Source organism: Phytophthora parasitica (assembly GCF_000247585.1).
Source record: "Phytophthora parasitica INRA-310 unplaced genomic scaffold supercont2.114, whole genome shotgun sequence".
Taxonomy (NCBI): domain Eukaryota; phylum Oomycota; class Peronosporomycetes; order Peronosporales; family Peronosporaceae; genus Phytophthora; species Phytophthora nicotianae.
In genome coordinates, this window is record NW_008649100.1 from 84193 (window position 1) to 97882 (window position 13690).

At 50.0% G+C, this 13690-nt stretch overlaps 5 protein-coding genes across 12 annotated transcripts; 3 read left to right on the top strand and 2 right to left on the bottom strand.

Annotated features, from left to right (window-relative positions):
- Nucleotides 1–131: 131 nt before the first annotated feature.
- On the bottom strand, nucleotides 132–2423 carry PPTG_19382 (hypothetical protein). Its single transcript, XM_008917785.1, has 2 exons — nucleotides 1707–2423; nucleotides 132–1636 (listed from the first exon to the last, which is right to left on the bottom strand). The coding sequence occupies exons 1-2, from the start codon at nucleotides 2242–2244 to the stop codon at nucleotides 537–539; spliced, it is 1638 nt and encodes a 545-aa protein (XP_008916033.1). The 5' UTR covers nucleotides 2245–2423; the 3' UTR covers nucleotides 132–536.
- Nucleotides 2164–3675, top strand: PPTG_19383 (ATP:cob(I)alamin adenosyltransferase). Its single transcript, XM_008917786.1, has one exon. It carries the CDS (start codon nucleotides 2655–2657, stop codon nucleotides 3327–3329), a length of 675 nt encoding a protein of 224 aa, XP_008916034.1. The 5' UTR covers nucleotides 2164–2654; the 3' UTR covers nucleotides 3330–3675.
- A 947-nt stretch (nucleotides 3676–4622) lies between these two features.
- PPTG_19384 lies at nucleotides 4623–11250 on the bottom strand. 2 transcript variants are annotated; one of them, XM_008917787.1, is made up of 8 exons: nucleotides 10713–11250; nucleotides 10540–10647; nucleotides 10420–10476; nucleotides 10119–10352; nucleotides 5662–10050; nucleotides 5487–5583; nucleotides 5043–5427; nucleotides 4623–4976 (listed from the first exon to the last, which is right to left on the bottom strand). In XM_008917787.1, the coding sequence occupies exons 1-8, from the start codon at nucleotides 10860–10862 to the stop codon at nucleotides 4739–4741; spliced, it is 5658 nt and encodes a 1885-aa protein (XP_008916035.1). In that variant the 5' UTR covers nucleotides 10863–11250; the 3' UTR covers nucleotides 4623–4738. The 2 variants fall into 2 exon arrangements, with proteins under 2 accessions (XP_008916035.1, XP_008916036.1); XM_008917788.1 differs by having other exon boundaries at nucleotides 5487–10050; nucleotides 10713–10862.
- PPTG_24569 (hypothetical protein) lies at nucleotides 10680–11278 on the top strand. Its single transcript, XM_008917802.1, has one exon. It carries the CDS (start codon nucleotides 10957–10959, stop codon nucleotides 11089–11091), a length of 135 nt encoding a protein of 44 aa, XP_008916050.1. The 5' UTR covers nucleotides 10680–10956; the 3' UTR covers nucleotides 11092–11278.
- Nucleotides 11279–11281: 3 nt separating this feature from the next.
- PPTG_19385 (hypothetical protein) lies at nucleotides 11282–13417 on the top strand. 7 transcript variants are annotated; one of them, XM_008917789.1, is made up of 5 exons: nucleotides 11282–11361; nucleotides 11423–11477; nucleotides 11545–11667; nucleotides 11742–11916; nucleotides 11989–13417. In XM_008917789.1, the coding sequence occupies exons 1-5, from the start codon at nucleotides 11311–11313 to the stop codon at nucleotides 13202–13204; spliced, it is 1620 nt and encodes a 539-aa protein (XP_008916037.1). In that variant the 5' UTR covers nucleotides 11282–11310; the 3' UTR covers nucleotides 13205–13417. The 7 variants fall into 7 exon arrangements, with proteins under 7 accessions (XP_008916037.1, XP_008916039.1, XP_008916038.1 ...); XM_008917791.1 differs by having other exon boundaries at nucleotides 11545–11916; XM_008917790.1 differs by lacking the exon at nucleotides 11423–11477.
- The last annotated feature ends 273 nt before the right edge of the window (nucleotides 13418–13690 follow it).

Below are 13690 nucleotides of genomic sequence, written 5' to 3' on the forward strand. Positions count from 1 at the left end.
TATGATTTCAGTATTATTATGAAAAGTAGCGTTTTCGTTGAGATTCCTATTACTATCATGATAATGCTCTTATATCTGCTGTCCAACTAAGGAGCATCCATTCCGACTCAGATGCTATTCAACTGTCAAACTGTTTGACTCAAACATGTTCTTCAACGGATGAAAGCCACTTTTCCAAAACACTTGTTTTAAAACTTGTCGAATTTTGGCGATAGCCCCGATATCTATACTCAGTTTTTTTTCCTGATCACGCAGTCGGCAAAGTCACGACTGAACAAAAGGCTGTCAGCGCTTGCCTTTGTACAATAGCAGCAAGTGCACGCGGATGGCCGAAATCCAAATACGCAATGTGATCTAAGAGTCGAACCCAATGCAATCGCGCAGAGATCTCGAAACTGCACGATTTGTTACCAAAACATCACAAAAACCTCCCCCCGTCGTCCTCTTTCTAGTGGCGCAAGGAGCACCTCAATCCGATCGTTCCTCTTGAAGATATTGTCGATTCTGTTCATGCCACTTTAAACTGGCAATTTGCCTTAGAAGTCGATACCATCTGCAACGTTTTCGTCGTCATCGAAGCACACAAATTGGCCATACTCGGATGGCTGCCGCATGAGCGGCACTCGTTTCCTCTTTTGTCGCAGCAACTCGGCGGTGGCCTCGCTCGTGGGCAAATGCGTCGCCACAAAAGCGAATAGTCCGAGCGTCAGCACCGAGTACACGGCGAAGGCCCAGGGTAGAGATGAATCGCAAGTAACGATGGTGCTCGCTGGGTCGTCTTGTACGCTGATGCAGTTGAGTGAACGAGTGACTGGCAGCATCTGCATGAGCACATACGCCACGAACGGTCCGAGAGCCTGGCCGAGGTAAATGGCGGCAGCGAACAGTCCGATCACGAGGTTCGAGCCGAGTATTCCCTTGTCTTGTATACTCGCGAGCGTCAGCGGTAGTCCTGGAGCGATAGTCAGTGCTGCGCCGCAGCCAGTCAGCATCAGCGATGCATACTGAGCGATCCACAAGCCCTCTATGTTCTGGAAGAGGCCATTCAGGAACGGCGGGGGTCCGAGGAAGAAGAAACCGACGCCAAGAAGCATCAAGCCCAGCAGAATAACCTGCTTAGAGCCGCAATTCCGACTCAGCCACGCATACACAAGACCTCCCAAAAAGTAGACAAAAGCGCTCAGAGCGAACCCCAGGCCGACAGCCACGTGCTCTGCGCCCAAGACCTTGTGTAGATGTGTGCCCAAATACGGGTCAATGAACCCGAACGAAGACATCGCAAAGGTGGTCACAGCGAGGCAGATCACGCAGGTGGGCGTCAACACGTCCTTATATCGTACAATGCTGAATGACGGTGTCCTGTAGAGTGATCCTGAAGCTGGTCGAGTCCTTGCTGGGGCGTAGATACCGTCTGGGAGCGAGTACTCGATGAAGACGAAAGGTACGATGATCACGACCACAATCTGCGCTACACCGGACACCAAGAACGGCATCTCGTACCCCTGCGTCTCGTATAAGTAGCTTCCAAGCGGCGGTGCACTGATGAAGGCTGCTGCAACGACAAACTCCTGAATCGCTAGAACCTGACCGACGTGGGAAGAAAACTCCTCCGATATCATGGAGAATGAGCCCACCACTGGAGCAAAACGCCATTGTCAGAACTCGAAACAAGAGTAAACATATCACCGCTAGTATATTATTCGCACCTGCTGCGCCTGAGCCAAACCCCTGGAAGATCCGCAGCAGAAATGCCGAGGACGTTCCGGTGGCATACCCGAAAGCGATGGTGCTGGAGCCGCTGAGCATAAGTCCGAGACAGATGAGCGTTTGTCGTCCGACTGTGGGACTTACTGACGCCGCTAACGGACTACTGAGCATAATACAAAGTGGGTAAACGGAGAAGAAGATGCTGAGCTGAGCAGGTGTCATGATGCCGCTCTTGGTGGCATAGGATGGGTAAAACCCCACGGGAAGCGTTGTGAGCTGGTTGGTGAGGAAGAGGATGCAGGAAGTGACGAGCCAGATGGCGAGCGAGCGGATCTTGGCGTTCTGTAGCGGGTTGAGCGGCTGCGAGAGCTGCATGATGGCGTCGTAGGCCTCATTGCCACTGCTAGATGTGCGAAGACTAGTGCCACTCTTGTCGATATCGTCCAGATGCTCGTGGCGCTGGCCGTAGATCTGCGTGCTGTGCGCCACAGCGGCGGGGGATGACCGACGCGGCAGCAGAGGAAGTCTCTCCTCCATCGGCTCGAGGAATTGTTGCAACTGGTGTGAGTTTGAATTGTTAGTGCTGCAAGCTCGACATCATCATGAATGGACAACTTGGAGAATGTAAGGATCGGATTGAAGAGGGCAGCATAAACAAGTCGCCTGCCTTATCAAGCTTTCAACGGTTGCCATAACTCATGCCAATTGTATGCTGTCAACGTGATTTATCGCCTTGTGCAGTGTATTTGACTGTTAGCCACAAGCAGATACGTGAAGAGCATTTCGCACGGGTCGAAGTGGTCGAGTTACAGCCAGCTAAGCTGATCAAGATCTCATTGAAGTTGTCCAAAAGGCACTCTAACGCTGTAAAAGCCATTTTGCTCGCTATCCGTACCTGCTCCAACGTGTAAAGAAGATCCTTCACAAGAACGAGCCATCAAGTGTGAATGCGTTCATTGCTATTGGCACTGCGAGTCTCGCGGTCTGCGCAGCTCCAACTGTTGGGCTCTATTCGCGGCATGAAGGTGTACACTAAGACAGGTGACAAGGGCACGTCCCAGCTCTTCTCGGGCGAGCGTCGTCCCAAAAACGACGCCGTGTTCCAGGCGCTGGGGGACACGGACGAGCTCAACGCTCATATCGGCGTGGCCGTGGAGCAGGCGCGCGTGGTCGCCAACGTTTACCTGCCGCCCAAGCTAGAGCAGATTCAGAGTCGCCTCTTCGACCTCGGCGCTTGTGTAGCCACGCCACTGACCTCGGCGTCGGAGACTAAGCAGCGCCGCACTGGCGTGTTCGACGAGGCCAACGTGACGCAACTGGAGCACTGGATCGACGAGATGGACACCGAGCTACCGCCGATTAAGTGTTTCATCCTGCCGTCTGGGGGTGGTCTCACCTCCACACACCTTCACGTGGCTCGAGCCGTCTGCCGCAGAGCTGAGCGCAGCGTTGTGCCGCTCGTGGCAGCAGGCGACGTGGACGGCGTTGTACAGAGATACCTCAACCGTTTGAGCGACTTCCTATTCGTGTCTGCGCGCTACGCAGCCGTCAAGGAAGACAAGGAGGAGACAAAGTGGGTCAATCAGAACATCAAACCCGAGAAGAAGGACGACAACGAGTAAGAAGAGAGCGACGGTATTTCTGAGATGCATTTTGTAAAAAAAAAAAGCAAAATCCAACTATGCAAGCTTTCGGAGTTGCGTTTAGGTCGAGCAGCTGTCTTCTCCTTGTGCTGGAGCTTGCGGTTGGTCGCTTGAGCGAATCCGCGTCCATCAACTCGTTCTTGAATGCTGTTCTCTCTGTACTACTATCCCAATCCTCCACACCTGCAGTATCGATCAAATAGCCCACCGACCTACCGTCGAGTGTTTGCAGCTTCCGTTGAAAATCTCCGGCGTGGTTGTATGGGTTCAAGTGCTTACCCGTCGCTGCATCTTGCGGACTCGGTGCTGCGTCCATGAAGTCGATGAATTGCTATCGCTACATTTTCCCATCGAAAATCTCGGTGCATCCACAGCAAAGCATGAAATTTCGCTAGAGCTTCCAAGACATCGTGAAGCGCCCTGAATAACTCGGTTAAATTGCGCGGACTAGGAGCTCTTCCTCGGGGGAATGAAGATTATGCATTAATCTTCAGTACTCCATTCACTTTCTCCGCCTGAACTTTCGCACTTTGAAAGAGACCGAGAGCGTTAAAGAAACATTTTACTACACACTGCGGATCAACGTAGACGCAAATGCCATTGGGACGAGGAAATGTTAGAAATTCATCTTTACCCTCTTCAAGGCACATACCAGCCACGGTCCGCAGAAGTCTGGACATTCAGTAGTGTCAGTAGCAATTGGAGGCGATCATTCCGTTGATCGAGATGATAGTTCGGCCACAGTTGGCTTATAAGCACCCCAGACTTGTACGATGATCGCAAATAATGCAAGTTTAAAGCGAACTGTTGAGTAACAAAACAAGTACTGGAACATCGCCATGGACCCAGTCAACGAGAATGGTGCTTCAGCAGGGCCAGCCATGTTTTCCTTCCTTCCCACAGAGTACGCATACTCGATCCCACCCACGATGAGATGGATGTGCCTGGATGAAGGAATAATTGCAAACACTCGCTCATGGACAGTGTTGAGTCGATTGATTCTCCCGTGAAGTCATTCATCTCGCCAGGAACTCGGCCCAGCCTCATTTCGCCGGCGAGAAATTCTGAGATCTTCAATCACTCATTGTTGCTGTCCTTAGCGAGATATAGCTACGCCTGCATAGTGCTAGCCTCATGATCCAAGGCTTTCGCACGATAGAAAGCTTCAAGTCTTCCTCACATTGTTGGTCATCCGCGATCACAGAGAACGGATTGTGAGAAACTTGCACCACACCCTTGCCATCATAATTGTGCAATCGAAAGTGTTGTGATGAATAGTTTTAGGATACTTCGAAGTAGATGATGGATGACCTCGAACGAATACAAAAAAAAAAAAAAATCCTTCTCGAGGTTACAATTGTCATTCCGAAGTGTGGTGGCGCATCTGTTTAATCTTCTTCTTCTTGAGCATACTGCGCACCGCTCGTGTCTTCTACTTCTCTGGTGTACTTGGCTCCATACTCTTTCAGCTCCTTACAGAGGCCTGATAGCCATGTTGCGTGGTTGTTGGCGGCGTGCTGCACCTTTTCGCGGCCTTTTGCCCAGCGTGAAATCTTCTGCTGGTACACTTGGTCAGCGTGACTGGCACTAGAAGCTAATGGCGCTATCTCGAAGCGATGATTTCCGCTAAAACACACCCCAACATCGTTAGTATCGACTATTAGCGGGTAAAATGATGCAAAAGAGTCTTACCGTAGACCAAATCCAGTGCGTTGCGAACGAATCCATCGCGTATCCGGCACTGCTAAGTCTCCTGCTGAGTGGATCGCTCTCCTGGGTGTGAAATATCTCAGTGATGAGCCTTCGCGTTGGATTGCATACGACTGAGGAGGAACTTGATAAATGGTGTGAAATCCGTTGCCATGGAAAGGATCGTCAACTTCTCTCGGGAATCCTCTGAATGGGAAACTTCCTGGATCGGAGGCTAACTCTTCTTCCAGCCTCTCAAGCTTTTCTAGTGTCGATGTAATTTCGGATTGATTTGAGAAGTCAGACCAGTCGCCTTCGTCACTACTACTGTCGCTTGGCCCTGAATTGTTGTCACGCATGGACGCGTGTCCCCTCCTCAGTCGTTCAACTACGGCAACAAGAGAGTAAATTCCAAGCAATACTGAGACCACTGGTGGTTCATCGTACCTGTGCGCTTCATCTTCGTTAGCTTCTGCTCTCGCTGTTTCACCCACGCTTCCTGTTTCCGCAGTTTTCGCATACCCTCGCTCCAGTTTGCCATGTTCTAGTCCACAAGACCAGCTCACAAAAGTTAGCACTTAAGTTAGCACTTGCCTTCAGCAACTGAGCGGAACACACTCACCTCGTCCAGCATACGCTTCACCTCCCGCTGAATTGGATTTGAATCGGATGAGCGGGAGTTCCGCTTCCATTCATTTTTACTGGCTTTCAATTGTTGAGCTTGTTTCGTTAGACCTTGGCGTTGGTTTGCCACCAGAGTTCGTGCATTTACAAGGAGATCCATTTCTTCCTGTAGTCGCTGTTTCCACTTTTGATACGTATTTGTGTTCCTCTTATGATGTCGACCAGAACGACCTAGCTGATTTCTTGTCTTAGCACGTTTCCTCGTCACTGGATCTTCATCGTCATCTCCGTCGAGACTCTCAGGTTGGCTTTGCATAGTATTTCGCCGGTTACTCAGCTGTCCTGGAGATACTGGGGTCTCGACTTTATGGCCAGAAGGTATCTTCTGCTTTGCTAGCTCCTCCTCACGTGCCACCTGACGCATTTCACGGAGCCTGGCGCCCAGTTCGTCTTCTTCTCTTTCAATCGCTTTGGAGATGATCTCAATATCTCGAGCTTTACGTTCGTGCAGATCTTGCTCAAACTGATTCAGCTCCTCTCGCACCTGCTTCTTAGCCTCGTTTCGCTTCACATCTCTCTCCTGCCGTATCTGCTGAATCATCTGCACAGACAGCGCCTCCTCCTGTTCCACGCGTTGTTGCCTCACCTTCTCCAGCTCAGCTACCAGATCCTCTAGATGTCTCTCATACTGAGCACGTAGACGCGCTTTGTGTCGAACAAGCGCCTGCTCTTCTCGTTCCTGGAAATCACGCAGCTGATTCAAAAAGTCGCTCCGTAGTGTTCGCTTCTTGTGCTCGTACTCAAGTCTCTCCACAAGTGGCAGGGATTCTAATGCAGACATGTGCATCTTCTGGGACGCCAAGCGGAGCGATGCCACCTCGACGTGAAGCGATTCAATCTCCACCGATTGGTCACGACATCGTGCTTCTAAAGACGCACATCGACGCGTAGAACTCTCCAATTGCGACGAAACTTCAGCTAAATGGAGCTCTAGCTCGGTTCTGTTCGCATCGGCAAGCTGGAGCTTCACCAGCATCACATCTGTACTTGCACTCATAGACGTGGCTGACTCTCGGTTGGCTGAAGCTGAAGCGACATTCGCCATGTTGGCGTTGAGAAGAGCAGCTTGGACTTCTTCCTTGTCACTGAGCAAAGACTTAACGCGTGCTTGGAGCGACTCAACTTCGCTCTCTTTCCTCGTAACTTCGTCCTTTGCTGCTGCCAACTCCTTCTCTCTTGTTTGCAACTGCATTTCAGCTCTCTCCTTATTGTGAAGGACATTTTCGTGCTCCACTTCAGTCTGTTGCAGCTTCATTTTCATTGCAAAGACATCACGTTCCATCAGCTGCTCCAATTGTCGAAGTTTCTGAGCAGTTTGCTCCACTTTACTCGCTGCTGCTTGCTCGTTTGCCTTTGATTTACTCAGCTGACTCTGCAGCTCTGAAACTTCACCATTCAGAGCGCGATATTTGCGTTGGCTGCTTTCCAGTTCGCTCACCAGATTCTGTTGTCGCTGCGATACCGTCTCCCTCTCCTTCTCGAGCGATCTCGATCGAGTGCGTTCGCTCTCATACTCTGCCTCTAGTCGATGCATCTTCGTTTGTAACTGCTCTAAATCCTGGTTTAGCGTCTTCAATCGAGTTTCCAAGTGCTCCTTATCCACTTCTAGAACTTTCAGATTTGCTCGCAACTGCTCCACCTCCAGCTTCTTGTCTGCAAGCGCTTCTTCCACTGACATGACCGACTTCTCGTCCCGTTTGCGAGTAATATTCATCTCGTCCAGACGCAGAGTTAGCACCGCCTTCTCCGACTCCAAGTGGCGTTTGTCGCTCTCCAGTTGGCCCAATTGAGCGTCCACCTTACGCTTCGCTTGCTCCAATATGTGCAACTCTTTGCGCAGTGCATCACACGCGTCCTCCCGCTCTATTCGAGCTCTAGACTCACTCTCTAGTTGCTGTTGTAGTGACATCACCTGCTGTTGATATTTCTCCGTTGTGGCTGCAAGACGTTGACTCAGTTCCTCCGTTTTCGAGTCCAGCTTGTCGTGAAGTTCCTTCTTTTCGTTTGACTCTTTCATCAGCTGGTCCTTCGTATGCGCACTCGTTGATTGAAGAGTAGAGTGCTGACTTTGCAGCTTGCGGAGTTCCGCTTTTGTGCTGGTGACTTCGGCTTGAGACGCTGCCAGTTGATGCTCCAGAGTCTTCAGTTGCTCCCTCGCTACTGACGCTGAGGAAGACACATCCGACTCACGCTGATTGGCAATGTCCTTCTCGGTCTCGAGTAACTCACACTTGCCTTTTAGTGCCCTTGATTCCGCCTCAACTGTGCGTAGCTTCTGTTGAAAAGCTGTGATCTCGCGTTTAAGAACAGCTTCTTGGTCTTGGAAAGCTCTTGTGGCGTCATCCATCTCTCGCTGTAAACTTGCAGTAGTTGCTTTGGATTCATCTCGCTCTGCTATAGTTCGTGTTTCTGTCTCTTGTTTGAACTCCGCAAGCTCCTTGCGCACCTTTTCCACTTCGGTGTGAGCCTGACTGCACTCGCTCTTCAGTGACGAAACTTGAGCCTCCCAGACAGAGCACTGAGTACACTTCTCCGGCAATGAATCCCGTCGACTGATTTCTATGAGTTGGCTTCGTAGTTCTTCTATCTCGCGTTGGTCGAGTCGACATTGCGTCTCTGCAGAGTCTTTCTCACGCTCTAAAACCTTCCTTTCAGCTCGAATTAATCTCAGTTCTTGGTCCAGAGTGCTCTGCTGGTCTTCTAGTCGACTAATTTCCTTTTTCAGATGAACCAAGCGCTCTTTATCCTTGCTGTCATCGGCTACACTGGAGTGTATCGTGAGTTTTTCACCTTCCAGTTGACTCACTTTGCCCTCCAGTTTACGTTTCACTTGCTCCAATGTCTCCATATCTCTCCGTAATGTGTTGCATGTATCCTCTTGCTCTGTTCGAGCATGTAACTCAATGTCAAGCCGCTGCTGTAGAGCTTGAAGCTGCTGCTGGTAGTTCTCCACTTCTGCAACCAAATGCTGTGAACTTTCTTCCGTCTTCGAGTCTAACTGCTCGCGGAGAAGTTTCCTCTCGTTTGACTCTTTCATCAGTTGTTCCTTGATCTGAGTGTTGGTCGTTAGAATCACAGCGTGTTCGTCTTGCAAGCCACTGAGCTCGCTCTTTGTGTTGTTCACCTCAGCCTGAGCTGCTGCTATCTGCTTGCGCAGAGCTTCCAATTGTCTAGTGTCCTCTGTCGATTCTCCTTTACCCATTGCATCAATCTCGCTCTGTAGAGTAGCACATTTCGTCCTAAGCTCACTCGATTCTACTTTAAGTGAAGATAATTGGTCTTCTAGTGCTGCGGTCTCTTGTTTCAGAGCGGCTTCTCGATCACGAAGAGTCCTTACCAGTTCCTCGTGTTCTCTTTTAGTATCTTCAGTCTCTTGTTTAAATGCTGTGAGCTCCCTCTGCAGTTTGTCAACTTCACTCTGGCCCTTAGAGCACTCGCTCTTAAGAGACGATACTTGTTCCTCCAAAGCAGAGCATTTCGTACACACTTCAACAGGGGCCGAGGATAATTCCGATCGGTTCAGTTGTAATAGCTGCTTGTGCAGATCCTGTACCTTACGTTGAGCGCTGTCTCGCTCCTTCTTCACACTCTCCTTATCTCGAAGTAATGTATCCTTGTCACTACGAACAGAATCCAGCTCTTGCTCGAGGGTTTTCTGTTGATCATGCAGCCGATCCACTTCAGCTTTCAGATCAATCGCGAGTTGCGCGGCTTCCTTCTTCTCTCCAAATACGTTCTTCATCTTGTCCATCAACTGCTTCTCTTCTTGTTCAAAATCCTCCTGGATCTCTCGTTTCTTCGCTTCGTGTTTGAGTCGTAGTTTATCCGTCTCAGCCTTAAACTCGCGGTCCAAATCCTCTTTCTTCTTACTAAGAGCAGTCTCGTTCTCTGTCTCGAGACGCTTCAGTTGGTCTTTACGGCTGCGCTGCAGAGCATTCTCCTCTCGATCGAATTGATTCTCCAAGTCATTTTTCTGCTTGTCCAACTCGCGTTTCAGCTGTTTCAGCTTCATTTCTTCGGAATCTTGAACATCTTCCTGCTGAGCCTTCAGCTTCTTTCGCAGCGTCTCAAGCTCGTTGTCATGGGCATTCTGGAGCTCACGTAACTTTTCTGCGTGGTCTTTAGCGAGTTTTTCACGCTTCTCTTCGAAGTCCGCGTCAGCATTCGCCTTCGTGTCCATTGCAGCGGTCGATGGAGACAACAACAGAGGCTTTTTACCCAGAGCAGAGCCAAGTGGGGTCCTCGATAGAGGCTTGGCCAGTTCGCTGCCTTTAAAGTCATCGGCTGCATTGTCCAGTCCCAAGTCCTTCGCTTCGCTCTTCAGGGGCTGACATATAGTATTATGGTCGGTGAGGATGACCATTTCTACTATCAAATCGTATGAATTGCACTTACTCCAAGGCCCGCAACAGGCTTTAATCCCCCTCCGCCTAAGCCACTGGAGCCCAGAGACCCCAATCTACCTGAAAGTCCCGGGAGAGGTTTCTTCTCCAAAGGGTTAGCCTTCCCAAGTGTAGGCCCACTCAGTGGATCAGCTTTAGCTAAAGCCCCTTTCTTCTTCTTCCCACCATTCTTTCGACCCAAGAGTTCCGCAACGTCCTCCTTCGCTTTTTTCTTCTCATCTGTCTCCTACAGTGGATTGCCAAAGAGGTTAGCTCTTATATAGGTAGAGACGTTGAACTATAAGATAATGTACCTGTGCGTCTTTTGTGTGACGTTTCTTCTTGTGCTCCTCGTACAGGTTGCGATAAAACTGGAAGCGAGAATTAGCGTTTAATACTTTTAGTAATTAATGTAAATGTTCACTGCACCGAACCTCATCGCAAGGGTGGTCCCACGTGCTTTGGCCAGTGGCAAAGTTGAAATAATAAATTTCTTCCGTGTCCGTTGTCTTGCATGGTTTCCAGTTCTCTGGAAGTGGAGCCTGCAACAAGCGTCCATTCATAGTCAGTGTTTGTTACGAAGAGAAGAGTCCACGATGCCACGTGCCTTCAAACCCTCTCGGGCAATCCAGAACAGATCTCGCTCCGCTTCCAAGTCCATCCCAAGCCACGTGGCATATTCCAGCACTTCCTTCTCCGTCGGCTCATAGTTGGGGTCGATCTCCTCCTCCAAAACGATGCTGTCTCCCCCCTCCATTGCCTCCGTCTTCTCCAAGTATAAAGTCGTTTCAAGCAAGATACGCTAATGACACCCCTTCACGTCCTTTTGGGATCTCTGTGTCATTATAATAATGCAGCGTCTCCTCGAGGCTGGGATCTCTGTGCGAGTGGACAAGAGTGACTTGGTGGATGACTTGAAGAAAGCGATCAAGGCGGAGGAGAAGGACAAGTTGAAAAATGTCGATACCAACGACTTGCAGCTCTAATTAACGAAGAAGGCAACGCGTGGTTGACGGAGGCAGACATGAAAAAAAAAAGGTGTGAAGGATAGGAATGGCTTGACACCTTGGACGTTGCGGGAGCACCACTCAACTTGGTTGGCTATTCATCACTTCGTCGCTTCCTATCCCAGAATAATTATTAAGAAAATAAATATTTTAATTTAACAAAATCAAACTTAAATTTCATAGTAAACGTGGATCAACATGGCGACGGATACCGGTAGCAGCGGCGGCGACGTGAATGTGCTGCTAAAGGTCCGTATGCTATCCAGGCGTCTTCCCTGCTTGTGCGCTCACTCTCAAATCTCCTACGCAGGCCGTAATGGAGCAGGCGGAGCGGTTGCGAGCAGCTCAGAAGGCCCATGGAGAGTGTGCGTCAGTCTCTTAGCGTCCTCAATATCTCCATGTATAACTGACGCTCTTGCTGCTGCTACGTAGTCCACGTATGCGTGTCAGATGATCTGAAACAGTTGGCGCTGCTCTTCGTGATGAATGGAGAACACGACAAGGCGCTTCCACTGTTGCATCAGCGGCTCGTCATCCACGAAAAGTTTGGACCTGGTGGGACAGAGCAGCAGCGAATGCAACAAGGCAGCTATTTACTAAGTGACTAATCTCCTTGTGGCTGTATGTAGACGATCTGACGGCCGAGGCTCTGCAAGAGCTGGGGACGGTCTACCGACTCCACCGGATGCCAGATATCGCCGTGCAGCATCTACTGAAGGCGTTGACACTACGCGAGAAATGTCACGGCAAGAACAGCCTCAAAGTGGCGGAGACACTCAACAGCCTCGCTCTCGTGAGTCAAATGTGAGCTCCAAGTCGCTTTATTTGAGTTATTATGAGGATATTTTCCTACTTGATCATTGTGACTTTTTAAAGGCAGGGCGAGATGGAGCAGGCTGAGATATATCAGCTACGCAGTCTCCAGGTTCTGTACGACAGCGCTGAGCCCGAAGATATCGAGAGTGAGGACATCCCGTGGGAAGTCTACAAGCGACTCAAACAGCAGCGAGGCCCGTCCACTGCGGCAAACAGCATCACTCTCCTGAAGGGAAACATGCGTAAAAGTGTCATGGATGTTGTTTACAAATCCTCTGGGGCTCTGAGTCCAACTGAGGAGACCGCAAGACTTAAAAAAGGTGAAGACCCAGGGCTTATTGAGCAGTCAAAGGCTGCTGACAACGAGAATATTTCAGCGGGCGGAGGTCGGAGAAGCGTGGTGCGGTCTCATTCAGAGGCTACAACGCGTGATTTCCACAATAGTGCAAGCACCACAGAGCGATTTTATCTTTCCCGCACTGACAGCGAGTTATCAGTCGTCGACGATACTCCAGAATCAGATATTGACCCTCTTGCTCAGTCGAGAATCAGTCTGCCTCCAAGCCAAAGTATACGACCATCTAGACCGCGTCGTGATGCATCAGATAGCAGCGGTATTGGAATGCACGCTGCGGACGGGGAGACTCCACTACGATTGTCGTCAGCTCTGCCTATTGCACAGACTATTCGCGATTTCCCAACGCTGCAACAGCGAGTGGAGTCGTTGAAGCGCCGCATTCTCGCTGGATACCCAGACGTTAATGCTGACGTGGCAAGACTGGCAGCAGACGTGGACCGTATTCAAGCACGTGAGCTCCGTGAAGTTGGCTCCACGATGGTCGCTCTAGTGCGTGACATGAACAGGCTCTGCATTCGCACGGACCTAACCCAACAGCAACTGCCTGTACTGGAAGGGATGCTAGAGAAGAAAAGCGCGTCCATCTTCCGAGGCTGGGAAAAGCGCTGGTTCAAAGTAGACCCAAAGACCTTTATTCTGAGCTACCACTTCAGTAAGGACGACTATGCTCGAGGCTTCACACCTCGCGGCGGTTTTGCAGTTTCTCGGATCTCCAACATCCTCGTCCAGCGTCACGCTCGCGGCAATCACTTCCACTTTGACGTAGTGGTTGATCTTAGTACGCGTCTCAATCCTCGGGGATCTCGTACGTACGAGTTGCGGTGCGAGGACGAAGAATCACTTCGTTATTGGGTAGAGACGCTGCACTACTACAAGGCGATGGCACAGAAGATTCCTCCACGACCTTCAACGAGCTAATTAGCTCGTTCCAAGGGCCGAGTGCTCCGCACTCGAACGAAAACCCAGGGTACAGTCCAATAGTTCTCTGGATATTTATATTCAGAGTCAGAGTCTTAGGTGGGATCGAGAACCGTCGACGAACCTGTACAAATATATAATTAGGCTACATGTGCAATTTCTCGCTATATCTATGGTTGTCGGAAGCATATAAATAGACGTATTCCATTATAACCTCTAAAATGTTTCTCACACCCTGAACAAACCAAACCAAACCAAATCTGGGCCTGTTCGAACCAAACCAAAATTACGAGCAAACCTGGTTTGAATCCGTTTCGAGGTTCGAATCGGTTTCATTTTGTAACTCCAAACCAAGTTGTCGTTTTATTAGAACCTCCAGGTTGTTTGAACCTAGGATGCAGCGGGGCTGCCGTAGCTAACGTCAGAGGAAGACGTACGACTCAAAGAGTCCCTAAAACTAAGTTCCTTATCCGAAGGAAACTTACA